The sequence below is a fragment of the Fusarium poae genome (assembly GCF_019609905.1).
Source record: "Fusarium poae strain DAOMC 252244 chromosome Unknown contig_1, whole genome shotgun sequence".
Lineage (NCBI taxonomy): Eukaryota > Fungi > Ascomycota > Sordariomycetes > Hypocreales > Nectriaceae > Fusarium > Fusarium poae.
The window spans coordinates 1101442-1128666 of record NW_025408659.1 but is presented as its reverse complement, the minus strand read 5'-3'; the positions used below and the strand labels follow the sequence as shown (position 1 = coordinate 1128666).

Sequence of the window (27225 nt, the reverse complement as noted above, 5' to 3'; positions counted from 1 at the left end):
AGTACGTAAATGAGATTAGGGGCCAGGTCAAAGGAGCTCAAGCACTACTTTATTCAGTTGTGTAAAAATGAGCATCATTGCGAGATCCAACAGCATCATATGAAATTTGATGTGCTTGTCTGATGTTGCCAGACACATCGTCTTCATCCATCCCATTTTCAGGCCTGAACTGATTCAACATTGTAAACCAGTAACTTTTGAAAGAAGCGCAATCTTCTTCCTCGATCGTCTGATTCTGGATTCTATTCCTGAAAGATTTCACAATTCGGTCACATCTTTCTAGAGCTGTCATCCGAAGGTATCCGTGGGCTCCACGATAGGATGATTTCGCCATGTTGTACCCTCCATAAAGAGCTCCAGTCAAAGCTCCAATGTCCCAAATCTGGTCGTAATTCTTACTAGCAATAAAACAGGATCCCGTAAAAAACGTGAGCCTATAGTAGTGGCTCATTGACATTGGTTAGTGAACAGGTCGCAGGATTATTTAATAAGATAGGAACACTTTTGCTTCTGAAAGGGTCAAAAGGGACTACTAACGACATTGCCGCGCTGGCAAAGTGACTTCTAACCTCAGCTGCACTCGAATCGTTGGACATGAGTATTTTGAGAATGTTCTCCATAACAATGAGGTCACGGGCGGCTTTGTCGTATTCGACCTTGAGGTGCCATTGGTACTGGCTATCTTTATTGACGGCGTGTTGGCCAAGAACAACATCTTCATAGACAGCTTAGCGAATGTCTCATTTGAACAAGTACTTCTAGGCACCTAGCTCACCTTGACATTCCAGAGCTGTGGTTGCATCGTCTGGACCCTTGAAATAATGCAAACATTCGCGCACTTTGTTTAGATGATACTCTGCGGATCGCTTTCTGGAATCGAATTCTTGCCATATTGACTCGATGCCGAAGCCGCAATAGCTCTGAGATACCTGCTGGTAATCATGAGTCTCTGTTGTAACGACCTGGCAATCCGAAGCCGAGGCAGCATGGTGGCGGTTCAGGTCGCCTCTTTCGCTGGGCAATGCCATGTCAGATACGGAAGAACACGTCAATGGCTCCATTTCAGGAATATTGGATATGGATATAATAAGCGCAACAATCTGAGCTCCTTTTTCTTTATACAAGAGAAAAGAAAAGAAAAGAAAAGAAAAGAAAAGAAAAGAAAAGAAAAGAAAAGAAAAGAAAAGAAAAGAAAAGAAAAGAAAAGAAAAGAAAAGAAAAGAAAAGAAAAGAAAAACAGGGCAACTCTCTATAGAACAAGGTAGTCTTGATTCTACAATATCATGCGTCATACCGGTGTGCTCATCGGAATTCGTGTGAAGCACGTGCCTATCGCTGACCACCATTACCGCACATATGTTTCACCCAACATCACTATTCCACTGATCTCATAGGGTTAGAAGCCAAGCCACACTTCCATTACATCACATATAACAAGCGGTGAACAAGCGGTGAACAAGCGGTGAACAAGCGGTTGGACAACAAGTAAGCTGCAAATTCCCAACAAAACAACTGTGCCGACGTTTTTCACAGGATGGCGGGCTATACGCTCTAGTACAGGAGGGAGATTGTATCGTACAACATATTGTCTGTTCCTGTACGTTACAAGTAGGGACTCTTTCCTCTACAACTACTCGATACTAGATCGCAAGACAGAGCTTTAATTCAATTCGGAATTGTCTCTTTGTGCTTTCAGTTATCTAGAATTCTGTTTCTTGAGATGAAAGATCAACTTCCCACTTATCAAGAGGCACTGAGCGTGTCTGCCTCCAACTCAAATGAATTGCTACTCGTTCGACTGGAGGTCTGGCATTTTTTCGACCTCGGTAGATCGCCCATCCTCAACCACCAGTTTGCCACATCTTTCAGGCAATCTAATCTTGACCATTGGGCTGTGCGGGAAGTTCAGGTCACTGAGCCTCACGATAGGGCCAGTCGTGATACCTTCGTCCCAGTTCAAGTAACAACTGTCCTTCTAAGCCCTACCTATCCGAGATAAGAAAAGTCAGACCTGGTCCTTCACTACTAACATGTTTCCCGCTTTCTCAAGGTCGACTTTCAACACAAACGCTTCACCGACGATGATCCCCGCGGGAGGGCTCAGTACCATGTCCGAGACCTCTTCAGGCGAATCGCCCCGGCGCTGGTGTTCCGATTTTTTCTCAGAAACGGAACCAAACCACACTTGATGAGTCTAGTTCCTCTCAACGTACCAGAAGACCGGAAAAGTAAATATGAACAACTCTTCGCCATCAGTCATCTGAAGATCAACGTTCACCTGTTCCTTAGACCCGGTCAACTGGATGAAATCGACGCCATTGAAGTTCTGTATGTATCCCCTGTCGTCAAGAAAGGATGTTCTACTGTACCATCGCTAACATCACAAGACTTTCTACTGCTACAAAGGCGCTATTGGCATTATCATTTATCGTTGACTTTTTTATAATGATGCATGCCGAACAGACAAATCAATCGCAGTTCACCTCGATACCCACAAGCGACGCGACTATTGTTTTCGGTTTAGCCGAATTATTCAGTAGTATTCAAAGAATTGCTCCATTGGTTAACGAGGTGGGCAGTCCTAGTTGTATCCGCCTATCTTTAAAGCACCTAACGGTTTCAAGTTACAACAAGCGTATGAACGTAGCATGACACTTGCTGCAGTGGATCAGCCAGAAAGATTAAATGCCTGGCAACAAGCTACTCACCCATTTTTACAGCACCAAACCGGGTTTTCTCGTATAGCGACAACCCTTGAAAGAATAAAACGTGGTGAAGGTGCGCATATTTATTCCTTCTTCTTTGAAAAGAGCTTCTTCTTGTAGAACGACTTGCTAAGTAAACGATGTCCAGCCGTCACACCGCAAGCATTGTACACAGCAGTTCAAGACTTCCATGCTAGTAGCTTGGAATTCACTAGAGTAAGAAGCCGTTTGAATTCACATTTAGCCACTGAGCTAGAAACATACAAGCTCATGGAGAAGTTGCCAAAAACATTTACAGGTGCTGGCGTCGTAGGCGTGGGAACTGGAGCGATCCTTCTAGCATCAAACCCTGCAGGCTGGGCTGTCGCTGCTGCTGCAATTTTGGGTTTAGGTATCCTATCAGCAGCCACTGGAGGCTACCAATGGACGAAAGTGTCCAAGAAGAGGAAAGCAATTCGAAAAGGTAAGCCTTTCTTGGTTTAAATAAGCAAATATCAGCCACAACCTTTTCTGACGCTTGACCAGTTCAACAAGACCTGAGGGACCTGGCCGGCGTTTTCAATGAGGCCCGGCATGATATCGCCATATTTACCTGCTGGGCTGTGCTTGGTATTGACCTAGACCATCTAGGTGATGCAGAGAAGAGAGCTTTCCTGGAAAGTTTCGCGGTTGACGTCGATGCACTGCAGTACCAAGGTTATCGCGAAAGCCTTGTTATGAGTGGTATTGATAAAGTTCTCAAGTATTATAATGATTTGACCACGGACTTCCATCAAATGGTAGAGCATTGTGGCCTCAGAATTGATATTGTAGAGACTAATCAACGATGAGCGATTGGAACATTGTATTGCTCTAGAGTTGATTTGTGAATTCAAAGGCTACAGGCTTAAAATAACTTCGCTAGTGAAATTATTAGGGACATAATAAACTTGCAAATTATATAACATAAATGATAAGCGAGTGCAAGAAAGCATTCCTCAATGTATGTCTCCCCGATTCAATGAATTAAGTATGTCAAGCCTAGAGACTGAGACCAGGATACTTCTTGCACTTCATGCCCTTCAAAGTAACCAAAAATTGAGTCTCTGACGCGCTGCAGGCATCTACCAGGTGATAGTCTTCATTCACTGTAAGTTGCCTTTGAAGAACACTGAGGGCTATTCTCTCTATAAAGTTTAGACCTGTCCTAAAAGCGCGCGTCAAAGACGCGCTGTTCGCGTGGAATTCCGTAATCAAACTTTAATTATAACGTGTATGATAAGCATGTGTCCCAGATAAGCATGTGTCCCAAAAATCCCTCACCTTATAACATTTCCATCTGATCAGATACTTCTCAACCACCAAGTATGACACAGTCTTCAAATGAAGCTAGAATCCTTCTTTCCCTTCAGGCCCTTCAAAATAACCCAAAACTAAGTACCCGACGCGCTGCTACTATTTATGAAGTTAACTACCGAACCTTACAACGCCGCCATAATGGCATTCAATCGCGACGCGATTGGATACCGAAGTCACGGAAACTATCTGATCTAGAAGAGCAGATAATAGTCCAGTTCATCCTTGATTTAGATTCGCGAGGATTTCCCTCGCGACTGCGTTTTGTGGAAGAAATAGCCAATTCCCTGCTTGCCGACCGTAACGCGTTACCTGTCGGCAAGCGCTGGGCTCATAACTTCATCAAGCGACAACCAGAGCTAAAGATACGATTCTTTCGGAGATATGACTACCAGAGAGCTAAATGCGAAGATCCTACGATTATTCGTGGCTGGTTTCGGCTTATACAAAATACAATTGCGAAGTATGGTATTCGATCAGATGATATCTGGAACTTTGATGAGACCGGCTTTATGATGGGCATTATACAGTCCAGGATGGTTATTACAGGCGCAGAAAGGCAAGAAAGACCAAAATCAGTGCAGCCAGGAAACCGTGAATGGATTACTGCGATCCAGGCGATCAGTGCCGAAGGTCAATTGATCCCGCCGTTCATCATTGGTTCAGGTCAATATCACCTGGCGAACTGGTATCAAGAATGCGACCTCCCCGGCGATTGGGTTATTGCAACAAGCCAAAATGGATGGACAAATAACGAGCTAGGTCTCGAGTGGCTAAAGCACTTTAATCGGTCTACAATTAACCGATCAGTTGGTTCCTATCGCCTCTTGATCCTTGATGGTCACGAAAGTCACCACTCTGCTAATTTCGAGAGATATTGTGAGGAGAATAAGATTATTACGCTCTGTATGCCAGCTCATGCATCTCATCTACTTCAACCTCTTGATGTTGGGTGCTTTGCTGTATTAAAACAGGCTTATGGTCGACAAATAGAGCATCTGATCAGATGCTCTATAACACACATCTCAAAGACTGAGTTCTTTGACGCATTTCATGCCGCTTTTAAAGCTACTTTTACTGAAAGCAATATTCGGGGAGGTTTTAAAGGCGCCGGGCTTGCTCCTTTTAACCCGGATCATGTCATCTCAAAGCTTGATGTGCAGCTACAGACTCCAACGCCTCCGGCGGAGGCAGCTGAGCCTACCTCCCCTTGGACTTCAAAGACCCCAACAACAGCAATTGAGGCCCAATCTCAGTCTGAATACCTCGAAAGGCGAATCAGAAGGCATAAAAGTAGCTCTCCAGAGTCAATTATTGAAGCTTTAAAGTCTAGTACTAAAGCAACAAAGGTGTCACGGGCTGGTCTCGGGAATACAGGTGAACGGGGAACGCTTCAGGCGGAACGGGACCTATTGCTACGGATAGGCACTGCAGGCAGATCAGACTCTATTGACAAGACGTAGCTCGAGGAGCTACGTTCAGGATCTATCTAGTCGGTGAACTAAAGTCTCAGCGATAACGTATCGCCACGTGATCTAACCCACTTGTAGCTCTAGGGTAGGCAGGTCCGGTCTTGGTCTGTGACAAAAGGCAGCTTTACATCAACTAGCCTTAGTTGAGGCTAGGTTAAAGAATCTTGAAGAAGCAAATAGGATATTAAGCCGACGCCGGAGGGCTAAAAAGACTAGACTACAGAAAGGAGGGACTATGACTGTAGAGGAGGCATCACAAGTAATTGATCAGATGGATGTTGATACGCAGGTAGTGGCCGAATTATCGAGGAGTGGTGGGCGAAGGAGGTCGGTCGGACCGGGTGTTCGGCGTTGTGGTGTATGCGGCGAGACCGGGCATAATGCAAGGACCTGTAAGGTAGATATTCCAGCCTCTGGTGATGAGTATAGTGAGTAGTTTTAATTGATTAGATAGATTGAAGTTATTTTAAAGAGGTTTGATGTCTTAAGGCTAGGATTTTTGGGACACATGCTTGTCTGGGACACATGCTTATCATACACGTTATTACATAAGTTAGTTAGTTATATTACATACGTTGCTCAAACACGATAAGAACCATCCAGGGTTATGACCAGAGCACCAATGAGATGGTAAAGCGCCCCTGCTATCGCTGAAAGTGGAGTCGCGGCAGTTTCGTCAAGTACCCACTTTCAAGTGAAAGAGGAAAACAGGGGTGATGGCCCAATCAAGACGCGTAAACGTCCTTTTTCACTTGAATTTGGAGCTGGAATAATGATGTAAGGCACCTTGGCCAAGAAGATTTATGCCTGGCGACCGCTAGCAGTAATGGTAGACGTCTTCGGCCCTGGTATTTACGTCTTTGTCTCCAGGAGCCTCTTTACGTGCTATAATAAGATTCGTACCACCGATGGCATTAAAAAAGAGGATAAGTTCCGTGCCATGGCACTTGCTGTTGCAGACGAGATCCCTGAGCTTTTGGAAATCTGCCAGGCATCGTATGCGCATGTCGTTCAGCCCGTCCTGGAGTCCCTTGTTGCTGGTAATAGCATGCAAGATCTTTCCAGGGACTTGAGAGTTCCTGGGGTTCAGATGGCTACAGACGGCGATCAACACAGCTTGCGAAAAATGTCCATTCCAGAACTACTCGGTATTTGTATATCTCTACGAGGTTTTGTAGAGGAGTTGGACAGTGTGACAGGAGGTAATGCTGATGCTCGGACGGCAATGGTCCGCCACCATTCTAATCTCCATGAACATCATGAAGATGGCAAAGATAGTGATGGCGATAACGATGATGATGATGATGAAAGTGGTGAAGAAGATGATGAGAATTGTGATTGACACGAGTCGAGAGTTCGAGAGGAGATTCAGATGTTTGACAGGAGTGGGACTCGATCACATATGTGATAGGGACTGAGGTCTGTATGGCCTGGATGTTTAGATAAATTCTATAATTTAGAAGTGGGACCTTGATCACATATGTGATAGTGGGGACCCAATACTCACCTTTAATAGACAAACCCAACCCTAACAGCTCAGTATAACACGCAACTGCTCAGTGACAACGCCCTACGACTCTGCCAACATAAACCAGTACGGACTAGTTTATCCCTTGGGAACCCCAACCGTCACATAACCGCTAAGCCACAGGGCAAAAGATCGGGCTATAATCACTATGCTAGCAATTACAGTGGTGCTTACAGCTGCCTATAGGGGCCAATCGTAACACCTGTCCTGCTTATACTGGACCCGAATCTTGCTCTTGCCTTCCTCGGATTGATTTCCTACGTTTTCCTTAAGCTTAAAATTGCTATACTATTGGGAATCTAGTAGTTAACTACCTGACTAGATGTTGATAGAAGAGTGTATTGAAATCTGATCTTATTTGTAATTTGGCTGAATTTCTTCGTCCTTGATCTGCTGCTGTGCTGCCTGCCTGTCTGCATAGCCAATTTCATCCTGACGATGACCCGGATGGGACTGCCTATATATATACCGATATATACCGGGAGTTGTCTATAGTTTCGAAAGAGAGGTCGGCACGTCTAGCGGGCTCTTGAGCATCTGAAGACCTTTCATGAATGATTCCCAAGACTTATCGGAGGTGATAGGGGCTGTTATGTAATCGTCTACCTCAGATGGAGTAACAGACTCTGATCTGATCTGGGCGAGGACAGCACTATATGAGCTGCAAGACCGAGATGGCGCCCGTGCCTGGACCAAGGGCTCAAGTGCGGGTAGGGGATCTAAGTCTTCACACATACAGATCCTCTCATACAGCGTGAGCACCCCCGAAGAGATGCCCGACTTCTCAGCCGCCTCGTAAGCCATACGATTCCCAATGGCCTCTGCTAGTAATCTGCACCGAGGCAGAATGTAGCGATCGAAGGCAGGACCGCGATGATTGTCGTAGCCTCCGACTCTTTCAAGTCGCGATTTCATGTCTCTAATTAGATCTTCTTCGCGTTGTGCTAAGCGAGATGATCTATTAATTGCCTGTGGAAGGACCAAACTCCCCGCCAATACTTCTGGCATGAAGCCTACATAGCAAGCCGTTAGTTATCACATTATAGAGTTTCAAATTGATCAACAATGTTAAGATGCGAATGAACGTACGGATGCATAGAACCAACGTATCGCCTTCGGAGACGGTGTTCCCTTGGAATGTAAGGTCCAGCTCGCTTATCTGGTTGAACGCAAAGAAGCCTTGCCATCCACACCTCTCGGCGAGTGGCCTTAAGACTTGAGAGGCCTTGACCACCGTCGCCTTGAAAATGGTAGCCAGTGCATGCTGTGTAGGGTCAGTCAGATCTGGGCACATGTCTATAGTCCAGCGAGCGAACGCATTCAAGACTTTTTCATGCACCCATCCCTCAACAATTGGAACTTGCTGAGTGCTGAAGTCCATGATCCGTTTCCGCCCCTTACCGCCGTCGACCGATGCTACAGTCCTCCTCTCGCTGTAGACAGCTGCGATGCGTGTCCCGACTTTGATAGCCGAGATACCCAGAATAGAAAAGGACACTGTTCCCACAGGTACGCGCCGGATATGACGCAGGAACTCGATGCGGCCATTCTCTGGCTTAGAGCTAGAGCCGAGCAGTGCGGTCGAAGGCAGGGAAACGTGATTGAAAGAGGTCAAAGAATGATCCAATGGCTTTGTGCCCGGCCTTGTAGGAAGCATAAGGGATGTGACGCCAGGTCGCATACCCATTGCGTCGCTCAACAACACTAGAAATGGCTTCACACCGCGGTCCTCCTCATCTACCATAAGGCGAGCAAATACTACAGCCACACGGGGCATCTCGCAGTAAGGCGTATTTGGGGGCATTGCCTTTGCAGCCCCGGCATGGGGAGTATGCAGATCGTACGAGCCATCTGGAAGTAGTGTTGCTGTTGTTTCAAGGTTCCGAGCATCCAGGCCATGGGCGACCTCAGTTAGCATAAACCCCCCACAGACCTCAAATCTCAAGAGTCTGTCCAATAGGGGCTGTAGATCGGGGCGACGTGGAATGAACGAGCATAACGTTCCGATGCAAAGATTGATGTGTATCATCGCGATGATGTACGCAGTCATATCGCGAGCAGCAATCACTTCGTTGCCAGTTTTAGCAACTATACAAACGTTTACGAAAAGTGGTCGAACTCACAATCGAAATGGAAATCCCAATATTTCGGGGTCAGGTTCATGATATCATCTTGTGACAGGCCTTGAACGTCAGCTTTTGGATCTCTCCCAATACGTGTGGTTGGCATACCACTTTGGACACAAATTGACTGTGCCCTTTTGTAGTGTATGGCGATATCATGGTTAGAGGCAGGCGGCACGATGTCGTTCCGGCTATGCCAGATGTCTTGATTCAGAATATCTTCAGACTGAGACATGACGAAAGCCTGATCTCCTGTGTGATCGAGTGGTATTCGGTTCTAGTACAGATAACGAAGGGCTTCCCGACAACAAAGAAAGCTGTCAGATATGAAGGTGTATCGTGTGTATTGCTTTATGCTTTCACAATCGAAGGACTATTGAGATCTTATATACTCGACTGGCTCCTCCTAGGACTTTAAACTTTAATCATATTGTTGAGGGTGAACCCTCCAACATTCAACAAAACTTGAATCCTAAACCTTACTAAGGGGGGGTTCAATCTCACCCCCCCCTAACCCTCGTACCTCAGGTAGGGGGGGTTGCTGAGAAGCAAAGTGTGCTTTGGTTGGTAAATTACTGAGGGATACTTTGATTTTAGTGTATTTTTGGTGTAAACATAAGTAGATTCGGTGATCACATATCGACTGTTTATCTGAATTGCAAAGAGCCCACTTTTCTCTACGACTCAATTGTTATCTGCAAGGGTTGAAAATATAGCCGCTTCCGGTGAGGCTGGTTCATCCCTTCATACCTAAGACAATGGCCACATGCAGCCGAATGTCTCATTGTGAGAATTGATAATCTCCTGATGGCTTTATTCTCGAGGGTCATCAGCTGGCTCTTCCATCGAGGTTAGGCTGTGATGGACCGATACGGTGATCTCTAAATGACTAAAGCAGCACAATTCACCAATGGAAATAGACGCTAGGAGTGGGCCCGTGGAATCCAAGCCTTAGCGTTGTATTCATCACGCACATGGACAGGTCACGTCTGGTGCTGCAATCGATGTGATATGAGAGGCGCAGCGGAGTTCTTTTCGGTGCAAGCCACGTCTTCCGCAGCGGACCATCTTCGAAAGTCTGTGCTTATCCCGTTCAATCTCATTGACAAGATACCCAGTAGCTGGGGTGCTGATAGGAATGGAATATCTGTTGGAGCATTTTAAGGACTGGAATGTCTTCTATCCCATTGAGTGTAAGTGGACCGTAGTACATACACCCTCATGCTAAAAGTATGTTACCTGGCTATCGATCAGTGATCAGTATTAACAAGCTAAATCTGGTCACCTATTGGTTTAACTGATAAGTTAACTTACCTATACCCCTCTTAATAGTGCCTGCTATATATGACACGGCATATCATTGTCATCCTACAAAGGCTATTTTTCAGCTTACGTTATGTATACGATGTTGACGGGAGCCAATAGGTTCACGGGTACCCGTGATTCTATTCATTTCACGGGTCCCGTAAAAATGACCAAGCACAGTGCGCCTAGTCCTGATTTCAACCTATGAGTCGATGAAAACACACTGTCTTGCTTTTTAACGCCGTCGCGTCAGGACGCGAAGGCTGGGCCACAGTGCGCTCACCGAAGAACGACATTCAGCGGTGATCCTCAAACAATGGGAACGATCTTATTGAGGCTCAGGTACTTAAAGAAGTAGGGAGCGACCCCATGAGAAATGGAAGGAGGGGCGTCAAAGAGATCTGGAAAAGGATAGAGGAAGACAGCGAGACTCAGCAGGCTCGTCATTCTGCCGAAGGGCAGAGTGAGGGATGTATTGTAGTACAATTGTAACATGCATTCGGCTTTAATTGTCTAATTCCACTTGTTGTGGCGTGCAGGAAGGGGGTAGACGCACTGTGCTTAGTCATTTTTACGGGACCCCGCCTGACAGAACCTTCACGTAGCTCCTCGAGCTACGTCTTGTCAATAGAGCCTGACCTGCCTGCAGTGCCTATCCATAGCAATAGATCCCGTTCCGCCTGAAGCGTTCCCCGTTCACCTGTATTCCCGAGACCAGCCTGTGACATCACGTAACCCCAAGCTGACGCTAGCTAACCCCAAGTGTGGGGTTGGGGTTATTTTTAACCAATTAGCTACTCGATCGAACTTCAGACGATCCAGCCTAAAAGTTTAAGCGAAAATCTCCATTTTGGTGGCCGATTTATGATGAATCGCCTGTGAATAGTACCTAGATAGGCTGACCTACCGTAGAGTAGTCTCGATCCTTGATAAGTGGCTTGCGAAATGAACGAATGAGAGGAAGTATAAAACGAAGAGAACCTTGCCAGGTCCATGGATAGCCAATACGATGCATTATAAAATCGAGAGAACCCTGTCATGTCCCTACAAATGATACAATATGTGTCACGGGCGGGTTTCGGTAGTACAGGTGAACGGGGAACGCTTCTGGCGGGATCGGTTCTATTGCTACGGATAGGCACTGCAGGCAGGTCAGGCTCTATTGACAAGACGTAGCTCAAGGAGCTACCGTTCAGGATCTATCTAGTCGGCGAACTAAAGTCTCAGCGATAACGTATCGCCACGTGATTTAATCCACTTGTAGCTCTAGGGTAGGCAGGTCCGGTCTCGGTCTGTGACAATATGAACCAAATTTGCTAACCCTGCAATCCCATTTTAGTTGTCACGGGCTGAGTCCGGTGGTATAGGTAGACAGGGAACGCTTTAGGCGGAATAGGTTCTATTGCTACGGATAGGCACTGCAGGCAGGTCAGGCTCTATTAACAAGACGTAGCTCAAGGAGCTACGTTCAGGATCTGACTGGCGGTCTAACTAAGGTTACGGCGATAACGCTATCGCCACGTGATCTGATCCACTTGTGGCTCTAGGGTAGGTTGGTCTGACTTCGAGCTGTGACATTAGTGTACGATTTGACTCATCGTCTGCGAATAATCCTTAACGTCCTTGCAGAAAAGATCTTTCACTCCAAACTTCAAGAGTATTTTAGTAAATACTTATCCCTTGCTAACATTAGGTGTTTGTAGAGAAAGGTTAACTTACTATAGGGGCAAGGGAGCAACGGGCATTCTTGCCAACACTGGCGCAACTGGCCTTGAAGTCATCGACACTTGTAGGAGCAATAGTAGCTGTTTTAGTAATTAGCCTTTTTCTAACAGTCCAAAGATAATTCTTCCTTATTACTTACGATTGACACAGTTAACATCAAGACCAGCAACACCACCACAGCACTTAACCTCCCCAAAGATAGTTGGGCAGGGATCAAAGAAGCTATCATCGTCGCCACCACGATTAGAAGGAGCAGCGAGGACGCCGGAGAAGATAGCGAGAACTGAGAGGAACTTCATTTTAGAGAGGTAGATTTATTGTTTTGGGATGGTAAAATATAATTGAATGAGATTAACGTAATCCATAAGCGAGCGCCGCAGACAAGCGAACGCCGCACTGTACTGTATAACTAAAAATAACCTACCTTATACCATCGCACTACTTTAAATAAAATGCCTAAGAATCAAACAAAAATACATAATAAGATAATATACGTGGTGTGTGACGGTTGTGATTCCCAAGGGATAAACTAGTCCGTACTAGGTTTATGTTGGCAGATGCGTAGGGCGTTGTCACTGAGCGGTAGCGAAGTGTCACGTCTCTTAATAATGAATAGTGCGGGTAAGGCGTATTCAGGTAAAGAAGTTTTGTTGATAGCTAGTGAGCTAAGTTCTATCTAGTGCTAAGAGAATGTATATATACTTGGAGGTATGCAAATCGAACGAGGTCGGTTCGACAATATGCAAGCCGAATGGCGTGCGCTTGACAATATGCAAGTCGAATGGCGTGCATTCGACTTCTACAGGGTAGGTAGTTGATGATTGGAGCGAAAAGTGGGGTGCTTATTCCGCGTGCATAAGGACCTGTTGGTCGTAACACGATCTCTCCCTCTTTCAAGGTCTTGCCCTCAAGGCCTGTAAAGCGACCGAGCGCTAAGCCTTGTGTTGGCTCCAAACTTCTTCCTGTAATTATTTTTCCTTGTTGCTTGTCATGTCGAGCCGTGTTTCCAAGCGTACTAATCGTCCCAAGGTGGCTGCTGAACGCCGTGAAGATATTTCCAACTTGATTCACAAATTCGGTTTCGAGATGCCCCGTTGTTCGGCGTGTTTTCGTGCGGAGCGTCCTCATTGCGTTGTTTCTGAGGGAAAGCAGCGCTGCGATTTCTGTGTGTCCAAAAAGTACTTTAACTGTGACTTCGGCGGTGTGTCGTCTCAATCTTGTGGGTTTTCGAATGAATGTGTAGTTATATCGCTAATTTGCAGTTGCGCGAGTATCTCGTGAAAAGGATCGTATTGATGAGCAAAAGGAGCAGGCGGAGGCAGATCTTCAGGATGCCTTGGCTCGTCTCCAGAGGTTACGTTGTCAGGAAAAACATTTGCGTGAGAAAGCTGCCGAGATGGTGCGTCGGGGATGTGAGGATTTGGATGAATTGGAGGCCTCAGAGGCGCAGGAATCCTCCGATCGTCAGGCGGCTGAGTCTTCTGCTTTGAATGACATCCAGTTGCTTGAGGGTAATGATGTTATTGACTGGAGTTCCGTTCCCGATTCTTTCTTCCTTGGGGCTGGTGGAAGTTCTTCAGGAGTCGTTGAGCATTAATCAGGTGTTTTGGTGGTTCCCATGTGTTTTCGTTTTCCGGGTAGTTTTTCCATTTCACCAAATACATTGTTTTTCCGTCGATTTTCTGCATATCTCTGATTGCTTCGGCTTCGTAGGTTTCCGGTCCGTCGATTTCTTCTGGTTCGTTGCCGATCTTGACTTGAATCGTGTCGGCGGCTGATTCGAGTAAGGAAATGTGAAAGATTGGATGGATCCTGACCTTCGGTGGCAGGTCCAGTTCGTAGTTGTTTTCTGAGATTTTTCGTAGGATTTTGTAAGGTCCGATGAACTTGAAGTCGAGCTTGTGTGTCGGCCGTTTTGTTGTAATGTTTTTTGTCGATAGGTAGACCATCTCTCCCTCCTTGAAGGTTGGTCTCTCAATCCTTTTCGTGTTATAGTACTTTGTCATCCGTTTTCTGACAAATTCCAGTTCCTTCTTCATTTCTTCGTGTAGATTCTTCATATCTTCTGCCTTGATTTGTGCGGCAGGGTTGATTGTCGGGGTTTCACGGGCGGCGTGATAACTGTCGGGTGTGAATCCAAAGTTGGCGTAAGCTGGTGTCAATCTCGTGCTTTCGTTGTAGGCGGTGTTGTAAGCTAGTTGTGCAACTGGTAGCTTTTCAACCCAATCATTTTGTTCGTAGTTGATATAGCATCGTAGATACTGTTCCAAAACTTGATTCATTCGTTCGGTCTGTCCGTCCGCTTGTGGTCGGAATGCCGTGGTAAGTCGGTGGTTGAGTCCTAGATGGGACATGAGTGCTTGCCAGAACTTGGCGGCGAATGTCGGTCCTCTGTCGGATAGGATCTCTCGTGGTAGGCCATGTATGCTGACAACATGCCTATAGAAGACGTACGCGAGCTCTTCTGCGTCTGTTGCTTCTCTGTATGGTAGATAATAAGAAAATTTCGTAAGACGATCCACGATGACCATGATACTGTCATAAAAGATGCCGGTTGAGGGTTCTTCTGACAAGGGTAACTTGGTAATGAAGTCCATCGTGATCGAATCCCAAGGTCTCTGAGCAACTGGGAGTGCTTGTAGTGTTCCGTAAGGCTTATGCCTTTGTGACTTAGTCCTCATGCAAACGTCGCATTGTTTGATGACAGTTTCGACTAGTCTCCTCATGTTGGGCCAATCGTAATGGCTCTGTAATCGCTTGAGGGTCTTTGTGACACCCTGATGTCCATGTAGGGGATGTTCGTGTATTTCCCGTACTGTCTGTTTTCGTTGTTCTTGGTCCTCGTGATCTCCTGGATCCGGGGTTCCTCGCATCGTTCGTGCGATTGTTCGTGCCGGTTGGGTGAACTGGTATTCTCCCTTTCCGTTGAGCTCAAGGACTTGTTCCTTGGCTTTCGTGATGCCAGTGTCGTAATCTGGTCTTCTGCTGATGGCGTCTGCGCGTCCATTGTCTGATCCCTTGCGATGGATGATTGTGAAATCAAACTCGCATAGATACTCTGCGTAACGAAGTTGTCGTCGGTTCAGCTCTTGAGTGGTGGCGAAGTGCGAAATGTTCTGATGGTCGGTGTAGACCTTGATCTGGTGGAGGCTTCCCATAAGGTAGTGTCGAAATTCCTTAAAAACAATTGACGATGGCTAGGAATTCTTTGTCGTAGATGGGGTAATTGAGTTCAGCTCCGTGTAGTTTGTGAGAGTAAAAGGCTATCGGATGTAGCTTTCCGTTGTCATCTCGTTGACCGATCTGTCCTCCCAAGGCGAAGTCCGATGAGTCCGTTTCTAACTCAATCTCCTTCGTGGGGTCAAACATGATCAAAACTGGTTCTTCGAGGATGGCGTCGCGTAATCTCTCGAATGCATCTTGCGCGTCCTTGATCCAAACGAACTTGCGGTCCTTCTTCGTGAGTTCCGTAAGTGGGTTTGCGATCTTGCTGAAGTCTCTAATAAAGCGTCGGTAGTAGTTGGCGAATCCTAAGAAGCTTTGTACTTCCTTGACTGTTGTTGGTATTGGCCAATCTCGTACTGCTGCGATCTTCTTTCGGTCCATTCGGATTTCTCCTGGTGAGATGGTATGTCCGAGAAAGTCAACTTCTGTAACATGGAAGTGGCTCTTCTCTGGTTCTACTAGAAGATTGGCGTCTTGGAGTGCTTTGAGGACCTTGTGGACGTGTTCCTTGTGTTCTTCATCGTTATCTGAGAAGATTAGGATATCATCCAGGTAGCATACCACAAAGACGTCGAGATATTGTCGTAGAACATTGTTGATCATCCTTTGGAATGTTGCCGGAGCATTGGTGAGTCCAAAAGGCATGACCAGGTATTCGAACAATCCGAATTTCGTTCTAAAGGCGGTCTTCCATTCGTCGCCTTCCTTGATGCGGATCAGGTTGTAAGCTCCTTTGAGGTCAAGGGCAGTAAAAACTTGTTTTCCTTGCAGGCGGTCCTTGAGTTCCGTGATGAGCGGAAGTGGTGTCCGGTCCTTGATGGTGAGAGCGTTCAACCTTCTGTAATCCACAACAAGTCGTAGTTTTCCATTTTTCTTGGGTACGAACATAACAGGAAATCCTGCAGCGGATGAGGATTCTCGTATGTTACCCTTTCGTAGTTCCTCTTCCAGGTATTCCTTGAGAGTGGTGAGTTCCATCTCGTTAAGGTTGTAAATCTTCTGGAAGGGTAGTTCATCTGATGTGAGGCAGATCTCGTGGTCCCAGCGTGAATGCTGCGGCACCTTCGTATCGAGCTCCTCCTTAAATAGCCTATCGTAGATGCGGTACTCCTCTGGTACGTTCCTAAGCCTGTCTGTCGTTTCTGGCTGTTGTTCTAGTCGTTCGTTCAGTGTTCTTAACTGATTCCCAAATGATGCGAGGGTCCTTCTGACTCGTCTCGCCCTGCCTTGTGCTTGCTTGTGTCGTACTCCGTTTGGAGGTGGGTGAATTCTCTGTTCACGCCGTTCTTCGCCGTGGGTGTCGGTCGAAGTTTGAGATCTCAATTCATCGTCTGTTTCTGAATCTGCGGCCTCGTCGTCGGAGGGGTCAGCGTAACCGCTGATCTGGCCAGTCCTCCAGTCGACGTGGGGGTTATAGCGTTGTAGCCATGGGTATCCTAGCATCAGGTCGTGTCCTGGTGTGGGGATGATGTCGAGGTCAATGTTTTGTCTTCGAGTTCCGACAAACATTTTGAGGTGATCAATCTCGCGAGTGATAAGTCCTCCTTCGTAGTCAAATAGTTGACCTTCCAAGTTCCTCATCGGGTAAGGATGGGTCTTGTCTTTCCATGGTAGCTTCAAGCGATTGACCGTGCGAGGGTCGATTGCATTGACGTCAGCTCCGCTATCCACAAGAGCGGTTAGCCATGTTCCCCTGATTCGTACTTTCAGTTCTAGGCAGGTCCGTTGACCATTCTTGGTCGTTCGTAGAGCTCTTGAGGGTGTTGTTGTAACCCTTCTGCTCTCATCGCCGTGCTGTGGCTCTACCAGTACAGCAGGCTGTTGTCTTTTCCCTGTTGGCCAGGGTGACGTAAGTCGCATTCTTCGTCTAGACATTGTTCGTTGTGTGGGCATCGGTGTTCTCGGCTCAGTACTTCTTGATGTTCTGACGCGAGTTGGTTATCCCGTGCGTTTTCTTGCTCGATGAGTCTTAGTTCCTGGGGGTTTGGAGTGTCTCTCCTGTCTGGATCTCTCCTTGTGTTCTGTCTCCACTCTTCGATGGCTCGTTCGTTGTCGAGTTCCTTTGTTGCTTGTCGTGCGCTAACGAAGTTAGGGTCCTCGTAGTGCAGATTGGATCCCGGTCTTGTTGTCCTGACGGGAATGTTGCCTATCTTTTGATCGTGCAGGTTGCTACCTGGGGCTTGCTTGGTCGATCCCGTGTCAGGGGCGCTCTTGCCTCTTCTGGTCACAGCAATCCTGCTTCCTTGTTGTTCCATGGTTGGGTGCTCAGGCACTGGTTGCCAGTTCTTGCGAGTTACCTGTGTGGTGGCATTGGTTCGTCGTGTAGTGCGAATTGCCATTTGCGCTTCGTTCTCCTGTAAGTTAGTATTTCGTACGTTCCTTCCTTCAGGTACCGGTCGGTACTTCTGGTTAGTCTTCACAGGGTTATAGCAATCCGTTTCTTTGTGTCCCTTCCTGCCACAGTTCCAGCAAGTTGGTGGCCTGTATGCTCGAGTGGCTCCAATAGTCATTGGGCCGGAGTGGCTGCCATAGGAGGTGTCATTTTGCTGTGTCCCTCCTTGGTTGCTGCCGTTTCGGGGTCCAGTTGTTTGATTGCGGCGGTTATGCTGATTAGGGTAGTATGGGTTGTAATTACTCCCTTTCCTGCCGGCACTGGATTTCTCCTTTCTGCGTTCATACTGTCGTTCGTCAATTTTGACGGCCATGGTGATATACTCCGTGAGGTTGTCGGGTCTGTCGGCTTTGTATAGTTCATCTTTGACTTCTTCTTTAAGGCTGCGGTAGTATATTTCCATGAGTGCTTCGTCGTCCCATTCTGTTTTGGCTGCGAGCTGTCGAAACTTGGCTGAGTGAGCTGCGCATGAGCCGTGTTGTTTGAGGGCCAGGATTTCAGCGGCGGCTTGTCGTTCTTCATTGATGACTCCAAAGTTGTCCTTAAGGAGTGCCTCGAAATTAAGCCAGTCTGCGAAGATATTCTGTGTTTCCTGGTCCTGCTGATTGTATTCGTTCTCAAGGTAATCCTTCCAGATGGGTTCGAACCAGTCTTTGGCGTCTCCCTGGATCAGTGGTGCGGTGTATAGCATCTTCTTGGCTGCTGTATCCAGTTTGCGTGGGAACAGGCGGAAGTATCCTTTCATTCGTGTCAGGAATGGTATGACGTCCGCTGCCTTTCCCTTGAATGGCTCCGGGGGAGTTGGCTTGATGACTTCTCCAAGGTCCCGCTGGTTGTCCACAGGGTTGACCGGGGGTGCCACTGCAGGTAGTTCAGTGACCCGTGCCTGCAGGGTGCGTACGGTGTTCCGGAGTAGCTGAAGTTCAGCCATCATTTCGGCGGTGCTTGGGGGTGGTCCTGTGTAAGGGGGAGCTGGAGCGTTGTTGGTGTTGTTGCTGGACATCTTGACAGTATGTTATTGCTCAGTGTTAACGCGGTACGGTCTGAACAAGAGCTATCAACGTGTGACGGTTGTGATTCCCAAGGGATAAACTAGTCCGTACTAGGTTTATGTTGGCAGATGCGTAGGGCGTTGTCACTGAGCGGTAGCGAAGTGTCACGTCTCTTAATAATGAATAGTGCGGGTAAGGCGTATTCAGGTAAAGAAGTTTTGTTGATAGCTAGTGAGCTAAGTTCTATCTAGTGCTAAGAGAATGTATATATACTTGGAGGTATGCAAATCGAACGAGGTCGGTTCGACAATATGCAAGCCGAATGGCGTGCGCTTGACAATATGCAAGTCGAATGGCGTGCATTCGACTTCTACAGGGTAGGTAGTTGATGATTGGAGCGAAAAGTGGGGTGCTTATTCCGCGTGCATAAGGACCTGTTGGTCGTAACATGGTGTTATTGAAATATAGCTTTGTTAGGTTTTTAAAAAGATCTCTTTCTGTAGAAAAGTCTAATCATACAGTGTATAGCACAGTATAAATAGATTTCTGAGGTTTTAGCTATATAGGAATTTTTAAGAATTTATAGACAGATAACATAACTAATTTCGTCACTTATTTATAATTTACTAGAATCTTAGCTATTTTAAGCATGATTTCGATTTTTCATATATTTTTAAGAAACAAGGTTTAAGGTGTATAGGTTAAGTGCGGCACTCGCTTGTGTGCGGCGCTCGCTTATGGATTACGTTAGCGGGGTTGCAAGATACTGAAAGAAGTAGGTAATGAGGATGAAGAGAATAGAAAGATAAAAAGAGGAGGTAGAGGCAGTATTTATAAATGTTCTTAGGTTTAATCATAGGGTGACCGGAGGTGGCTGACTCGTCATGCATATTTGCACTGGTGGTTAAAATTACATTCCGAAGGTCTGAAAACACCACACCGTGCCATATACTAAAACTAGTATTATATAAGTTTAAAAAATCTGAAAACAGTCTGTTATGAACAGGCTGGCGGTCCATTCCATTTCCATCTACACAGCTTCTCGTAGAATGGATAGACGTCTATTTAGGCCCACCTTGAATGGAATGAAGAAGCCGAAATATACATGACAGTTGAGTTGAAAGCTGAAAGTTCTGTATGTCACGGCCAGGGTCCCTGGATGCATTCAGGGCCTTACCCGCTGCACTAAAATGGCAAAAGACTAGGATGTAAGGTCCCTGACCTTACACTGCATTCTCATATATATAGCTATAGCGCCCCAGGATCAGGATCAGGCTCAGGCTGTGACACTGTGTGACTTGGAGGGTCAGGTATCTCTTTAAGACCGAAAGTTGTTCCTTTTAGCGTGTGGCTGAGATATTCAATCAAAAGTGGCTGATTAGCTGTATACATAGAGGCTACAAGTGCGGGATATTTTTTTGCAGAATACTTGCAGTAATCCTTAAGACAAAACGCGTATCTTTTAAGTATAAGGGGTACATTGCTTTATATGACACTTTCAGTCGCGCCACAAGTCTCTCTACGTACTTTATCATTGATTGGTTTACTCATCAAACACGTTAAAAGGAACAACTTTGGGTCCTAAAGAGATGATGGGCTGGTGTGGCGATTGTAACCGCCACTATAGTGCTGATCTTTTCTACTTTGAGGGGCATTTTTCCTAACTAAAAGGGACGTCTCGTGCTTTTCTGAGTCAACATCAGCGTTGAAGCATGCATGGCGTAAGCTGAGAAACAACCCTTGTAGGATGACAATGATATGTCAATATCGGTATTTAGGCTTGTGGCAGATCAGATGAGTGTAGGGTGCAGAAAATCGTTTCAATCGATTAAGGTGGCGATCAACTCAATCTGGGGTGTTGATTGAGTTGAAGTAGGGGTGGCACGGTGTGTTTTTATGGGACATGCACGCTCGCACGGTTCACTGGTTAATCTTTTGTCCACCAGATGACATTACTCGACTATTTTCCATTCCCTGTATGGCTACGGCGGTAGGGAGTCTAAGCCAACATTCCGCTTCGAAGCAAGTGCTTCTGGCATTCAATCGCTGCCACTGTGTCCGAACTGAGCTGGTTCTGTTCATCCGCGGTGACCTTGTTTGTCTGTGAGAAGACGCGCTCACACTCAGTGCTCATTGCTGGGCAACTGAACAACTCAAACGCCATCTTCGCCAGGATAGGATAGTCAGATGCATGGCGAACCCACCACTCCAGAGGATCCTCAACATCCAGATCAGCCTTATTAGTCCTTGCCATAAACTCATCTAGCTCAGACGTCAATTTTACGTAGCTGACGTCGCGGTGACAGCCAGCCTCTGACGACGTTTACGAGCTTGCTGAAGTGGATCAAGAGTCATACTGTTGTCCAACAACAGCCTCCTCCTCCGGCTCCTCCGGCTCCTCCTCCTGTCGTGCTCTGTCCATTAGATCCGCTTCCGCAGCTGCTACCTCGTATTGTGCGAATACCTCCTGTACCACTCTCCTTGCGCCACTGACCCATTGCCTATTGTAACTCCATTCAAGCTCGAAATAAGTAAACTTGTTGGCCGGATGCAGGGCAACTACACACCGGTATACAGGGGTGGCATCAGTAAGGCCAAAATATTCCTCAAGCTTGATACGAGCAGCATCAATGGCATGGGAATAGTATGTTGACGCTACGTCAGGGTGATCATCTGCAAACTTCCCAGCATATTAGAACTTCTTGAAAAGCACATCTAGTGACTCGATAATCTCGTGCAGTGAGCCATGTGATCCTTCCGAGCCAGCCCTGTTCGCCCGACCTTCCATGCGTTTTGTTAGATCCTTGAAAGGTTTGAGGATATTGAGGAAGTGGTCGAGATCGACCCAATCCTGCGCAGTCAGGATATCTTGTGAGATATCGTATCCTTCGGCGCCGATGTGGCGATAATTGAGAAAGAATAGATCAATGGCGTGGCGGAGCTTCAGGGCTCGTTCAATCATGAAATACACAGAGATCCAGCGGATGCCTAGAAGAGCTGTCTGCAGCTTGTGGCGCTCATCTAGGAAGTGAGCGACAACGGCAAGATAGTTTGTCCCTTCTTCAGATGTCCATGCATCCATCGAGATATGGACCTTGCCTTTGGCGGAATGGAGCTTTTCCCTTAGCCAAACGCGTCTTCCGCTATCGCCAAGCCACTTCTCTTTGACCCAGCTGCTAAGAGTATACGGGCTTCTGGGAAGGATCTTGTCGATATCCTCCAGATGATTGATAAAGATTTACTTAAAGCGGAAGGTATTATGGACAACAACGTAGAGGGGTTAGATGATTCGGCTGACTGGCAGAGCTCCAACCCAGATTCGGTTTAGCTAATAATATAAATGACGTCATTTCTTTGTTTCCATATGGGTTGCATTCCATATTCCATAAGGCACTGTATGGAGTATGGAGTATGGATAGAAAGCCTGTTGTAGAGGACCAGCCTGTATGACATGGTGAGATTGAGTCAAGGCTATACAAATATATGACGGATGTCATATTAATAATGAAATAACGTTATTGATTAACTACTAGTAAAACGTTAAATTGAGGGAAATTGAATTCCAGTTAGTTTTACTTGCTACAGTATTGAGCACTTGAATCTATTGAACGGATCGCGTGCGCCTTGATGTCCTTAATTGTATGAATGAATAAATGAATTTATTCCGCCCGGGAGGATACGCCTCATAGGGCCCACAACATTAAGTCTCGTTAGTTACATTCTTTTCCGACTTCTAACCCTATAGGTAGCCCTTCGTTATCGCCGCCACCACCCACATTTTCTCGTCTCGGGTCCCGGTCTAAGGTCATCGCTAAGCAGTATGATACAGCTTTAGCTTTGGCCTCGACTGCCGATTCATCTGTTGATGACCTTTGCAAGATCATTTGGGGCAGGCGAAGCTGGATTGGAAACTATGGCTGGTTCCTAGCAGAGTTGAGGAAAGACAATACGTCCAGTGGGGATATCTGGTGTTGCCGGTTCTGCGATGATAAGGGTGCACCGCGATTTTTTAATGCTCAGTCGACATCATCGGCATCAGCTCATCTTTTCAAGTTCGTGGTACTTCTCATTTCCGGGCTATCACCAACGGTTCTTAGAGCTCACGGGATCACCGAGACCTTTGAAGCGGGTTCATCTGGTGACTCTTCAGTTATCAATCTCCAGAGAAATGCATCCAAGAAACGGCCCGCCTCTTCTTCCTTCCTTCTTCCTCGAGCAAAGATGGCACGGATTAGAGAGCTCTCTGTTGGTTATATCGTTGATTCTAATCTCCCCTTTACTACCTTTGAGCAGTGATGGATAGCCACGCGTGTTGTTTCATACTGTTTCATATGAAACTAAAACAGTTCATGGACCCGGTTTCGTATGAAACAGTAACTCCCCCAGTTTCATATGTTTCAGTCGGTTTCATATGTTTCATATACAGCCGATGAGTCCCAAATATCGTAGTACCTTACCAAGAAAATTTCGCAAACAAATGCCTTCAACGCAGTTAGAAACGTGCTAATAGTAAATATGTGTCGCATAACACCACTAGATTCGTGCGCCTGGATATAAAACGCGGCCTGTACTTTAGAGTCGTGTCTCTGGTTTCACATCCGGCTTGTCGCATCAAGGACTCCAATCCTAACGACACAAGCTTAAATAGCTATGCCTGAACACATGGCTGTTCAATTTCATCTGTTCTTTAGATGATTCTTATCAGTTGACTGGTGCCATCACTGACCCCTGTGGAATTAATTGTCCGACAACATGTCATCAGCTTCGCCCGCTCCCTTGTTATCGGAGCCTTCTGATGAGCTCTTGGGGCCTGCTTCGCCTGCTTCGCCTGCTTCGCCTGCTTCGCCTGCTTCTCCCGTTCCCGCGAAGCGCACATTGGATCGCTCTCCCTCTGATCGGGCTGGCAAGCGCGCCAAAGGCCGTACGAATAAAAGCACTTGGAACGAGGCGCGTGGCCCTTATGAAGAGAGAGGGGAGAAAGCTCGCGATACCTAGCTCATACCATGAAATTTGGTACTGCAAGCACTGCGACTCCACGAAAAAGCCTAATTCGGTACCATGCAGTACCCACCTGCCGGTCATACCCACCTACCGGTCAGCGAAAAAAGAAATTCCCCATACAAAATGTCCAACTTCGCTTGCACAGTGCTTGGCCAAAATTGAAGTTATTTACATGGAACAGATTGTGTCTTACTGAGAGTTTCATGTTGTTTCATATTGGCATGTTCATTTGTATTTTACACAAGCAGTTTGGTCGCATGGCACTAATGTAAAATTTCTCGAAATGTCTCCTTCATCACCCAGCCTCCCCGAAATTTCATCAAACTTTTATCTGTAGCAGCTTCCTTTAATCGCCTTGAAAATGCCTCAACAGTCTTATACAGAGAATGATGTCATTGAAGCTATACTGGATGTTACAGATAATCACCTCTCGCAGCACCAGGCCGCCCAGAAGCATGGAATGCCCCAAACCACTCTGTCTGACCGATTAAGAGGCCTACCGTCAAAGTCCGAGGTCACCCAACCTGCCCAGCTGTTATACAAATCCCAAGAGGCTAGATTAGTTACATGGATACTTCGACAAGAGGCCTTGGGCTATGCTCCTTCCCACAGTCAAGTTCGCGCCACCGTAGCTGCCCTGTTGAGACAGCAGGGCCGGGAAAGGCTCTATCGGTGTACACTGGCTAGCCAGGTTTATTAAACGCCATCCAGAGATCGATACGAAGGTAGGAAAACGCCAGGAAGCTGCAAGGTTCAATTCTTTTACCCCAATGGCTGTCAATTGGTACTTTGATATCCGGGAGAGAGAATATGGCTGGATCAAGCCTGAGAACACGGTTAATGTTGACGAGGGCGGTATCATGGCTGGATTTGGTGAGTACTGACCACTTCTGATACAAGACTTACCAACAAATTGCAAATCTAGGTTTGGATTCCTTGGTAATTGGCAGTAGCGATCCCAGGAGGAAGGCCTTCCTCAAAGGCTCGCAGTCCCGCACTTGGACTAGTTTTATCGAAGCCGTCACTGCAGATGGCCGTCTTCTAAAGCCGGGAATTATCTTCAAGGGCAAAGAACTTCAGAAGCAGTGGTTTATTGATGAGTTTAACAAGATCGCCGACTGGTATTATATCACGTCCGATAACGGCTGGACAGACAACCATATCGCGGTCGAGTGGCTCAAAGAGGTTTATCTGCCCCAAACTCAGCCAGCAAATGAGTCAGATGCAAGGCTCATAATATTAGATGGCCATGGGAGCCATGTATCTGTGGGTGTCTACCTGTTCTCGATCAGAAATACCGCTGACTGAAAATCCAGGATGAGTGGATGGCCACGTGTTTTTTGAACAACGTATATTGCTGTTACCTGCCTGCACATTGCTCTCATGGCCTACAGCCACTGGATAATGGTGTTTTCAACGCATCCAAGGCTGCATATCGAAAAGAACTCCAAAAACTGGCAAGCCTGACGGATTCTGCGCCGGTGGACAAGGTCAACTTCATCAAGGCTTATGCCAAAGCCAGGGAAGTGGGTATGACGAAGAAAAACATCCTTTCGGGCTGGAGAGTGACTGGAAACTGGCCGATCTCACGACGGAAAGCGCTCATGCATCCTGAGATTCAGCCAGACAAGAAGGAAACGACGCCTGGATCAGACGGCCACAGAGACGGGCAAGTCGACTCTGATAATACGCCAAAGACCAGCCGTCACATCAGAGACCTGGGGAAGAACAAGAGCCCCTCTACCAGAAGGCGGTATTCTGTGATATCAAAAGGGTTTGAAGCCCAAGAGTCCAAGATCGCCTCTTTGAGCACCAGAATAGCCAGCCTGGAGGAGGAAGTTGGCCGGTTGAGTAGAGGTAAGAAGAGAAAGGCGGTACCGAACCCCAATAAGAAATTTATGACGCTGGCAGAGGCTTTAGCGGCTGGTGACACAATTTCAGAGCCAAACGAAGCAATTGAAGGGGCGGGTGTTGTTGAGGATGTGATCGAGGTGGGAGGGATGGAAGACAGTGATGTTATTGGATTGGAGGCAATTTGGATTGGACTGGATTTGTCGGAAAATGACTGGACTGGATTTGGGTTTCTCGAAGATTTGGACTGGATTGGATTGATTGGCAACCAGCTCCTGGAGCTCCAATGGTCTAACCTGATAAGGTAAGAGCTAAGCCTAATTGAGTGGTCATGAGGGGTCTCCCGTCGCAGCTCCCGTCGACATGACGCGCGAACCATCGTTCCGCTATTGGGTTAACATCCAACGCGCGCAGATTGCTGTGCTATTAAAAGCATGGAGGCAAACGCGTCGTTCGCGACTTCAGCAGTCCTTCTACTGTGGCAAACGTGTCTGAACAGTCCACTCACCAGCTACACCATGGCCACTATCTCCAGCTATTTCGGTGCTGCCAGCGGTCGCCGTCCTGATTCTGACAGAGTTATTCTTGCTCCAACGTATATTAGTCCTCGCCCAAACGACCTCGACGGAATTCTGATTGAGCCCGACGAATTCAAGCTGAATGGGAAGCAATATGTACACTATGTTGTTGTGGCAAAGTCCCAAAAGCACACCAAGAAAAGGACATCAGTCGTCTGGCAGTATGGTGAAGACATACAACTCAAGCAGGACCTGACGAAGAGGTTCTGGTACTGTTATCTGTGCGAACAACAGCAGCGCCAACAGGGACTTCCTATTTCCGGCAAGGGCAACTGTACTGCCTTGGACCATCTGGAATCGAAACACCAAATCGATAGGGAGACTGGTGAGCGCAGACATGCGAAGCGTCACCCATCGCAGCCATCAATCGTCGACTTCAACAACATATCCACCCTTGTATTCAAACGCCGATTTGACGAGTTCAAGGAACTTCTTATTCGATGGATCGTCTATTGCCACATCGCCTTCTTTCAAATCGAGAACCTCTACTTTCGCGAACTCCTCTTCTATATTTTCCCTGGCCTGACAACACTCCTTCCAAAGGCGAGACTAGTGGTTCGCAGATGGATAATAGAGGCCTTTGAGGCACGAAAGGACAGCCTGCGTCAAGAAATGCAAACGGCCCACAGCAATATATCGATATCGTTCGATATATGGACGTCACCGAACTATCAGGCTATCCTTGGATGTGTCGCGCACTTTATCAACAGAAGCGGCAAGAGAAGAACGGTTGTCCTGGCTCTTCGCGAACTAGTTGGCGAACATTCAGGTGAGAATATGGCAGATGTCCTCCTACATATATTTGATGACTACGGGATCAGTGGCCGGATCGGTTATTTCATGGCAGACAATGCAAGCTCTAATGATGCCTGCATCGACCTGGTCCTGAAGGCTCTTTACCCGAACATGAGCAGGAAACATCGCGTACGACGACGCCTTCGGTGTTTTGGCCACATCGTCAATCTCTGCGCCCAGGCGTTTATTATGGGAAAG

At 46.9% G+C, this 27225-nt stretch overlaps 7 protein-coding genes across 7 annotated transcripts; 4 read left to right on the top strand and 3 right to left on the bottom strand.

The window, feature by feature from the left end:
• Positions 1-49: 49 nt before the first annotated feature.
• FPOAC1_013119 (uncharacterized protein) lies at positions 50-1028 on the bottom strand (the record flags this gene model as incomplete). Its single annotated transcript, XM_044857461.1, has 3 exons — positions 50-434; positions 538-715; positions 776-1028. 3 exons carry the CDS (start codon positions 1026-1028, stop codon positions 50-52), a joined length of 816 nt encoding a protein of 271 aa, XP_044701644.1.
• Positions 1029-1720: 692 nt separating this feature from the next.
• On the top strand, positions 1721-3535 carry FPOAC1_013118 (uncharacterized protein; the record flags this gene model as incomplete). The annotated part of the gene is made up of 6 exons (XM_044857460.1): positions 1721-1960; positions 2051-2328; positions 2388-2571; positions 2625-2778; positions 2854-3168; positions 3231-3535. 6 exons carry the CDS (start codon positions 1721-1723, stop codon positions 3533-3535), a joined length of 1476 nt encoding a protein of 491 aa, XP_044701643.1.
• A 2803-nt stretch (positions 3536-6338) lies between these two features.
• Positions 6339-6854, top strand: FPOAC1_013117 (uncharacterized protein; the record flags this gene model as incomplete). Its single annotated transcript, XM_044857459.1, has 1 exon — positions 6339-6854. One exon carries the CDS (start codon positions 6339-6341, stop codon positions 6852-6854), a length of 516 nt encoding a protein of 171 aa, XP_044701642.1.
• A 675-nt stretch (positions 6855-7529) lies between these two features.
• On the bottom strand, positions 7530-9398 carry FPOAC1_013116 (uncharacterized protein; the record flags this gene model as incomplete). The annotated part of the gene is made up of 5 exons (XM_044857458.1): positions 7530-8053; positions 8130-8304; positions 8368-8891; positions 9164-9223; positions 9272-9398. The coding sequence occupies 5 exons, from the start codon at positions 9396-9398 to the stop codon at positions 7530-7532; spliced, it is 1410 nt and encodes a 469-aa protein (XP_044701641.1).
• Positions 9399-12011: 2613 nt separating this feature from the next.
• FPOAC1_013115 (uncharacterized protein) lies at positions 12012-12492 on the bottom strand (the record flags this gene model as incomplete). The annotated part of the gene is made up of 3 exons (XM_044857457.1): positions 12012-12026; positions 12188-12273; positions 12333-12492. The coding sequence occupies 3 exons, from the start codon at positions 12490-12492 to the stop codon at positions 12012-12014; spliced, it is 261 nt and encodes an 86-aa protein (XP_044701640.1).
• A 691-nt stretch (positions 12493-13183) lies between these two features.
• On the top strand, positions 13184-13790 carry FPOAC1_013114 (uncharacterized protein; the record flags this gene model as incomplete). The annotated part of the gene is made up of 2 exons (XM_044857456.1): positions 13184-13412; positions 13456-13790. 2 exons carry the CDS (start codon positions 13184-13186, stop codon positions 13788-13790), a joined length of 564 nt encoding a protein of 187 aa, XP_044701639.1.
• An 8458-nt stretch (positions 13791-22248) lies between these two features.
• FPOAC1_013113 (uncharacterized protein) lies at positions 22249-23098 on the top strand (the record flags this gene model as incomplete). Its single annotated transcript, XM_044857455.1, has 2 exons — positions 22249-22256; positions 22552-23098. The coding sequence occupies 2 exons, from the start codon at positions 22249-22251 to the stop codon at positions 23096-23098; spliced, it is 555 nt and encodes a 184-aa protein (XP_044701638.1).
• Positions 23099-27225: the final 4127 nt, after the last annotated feature.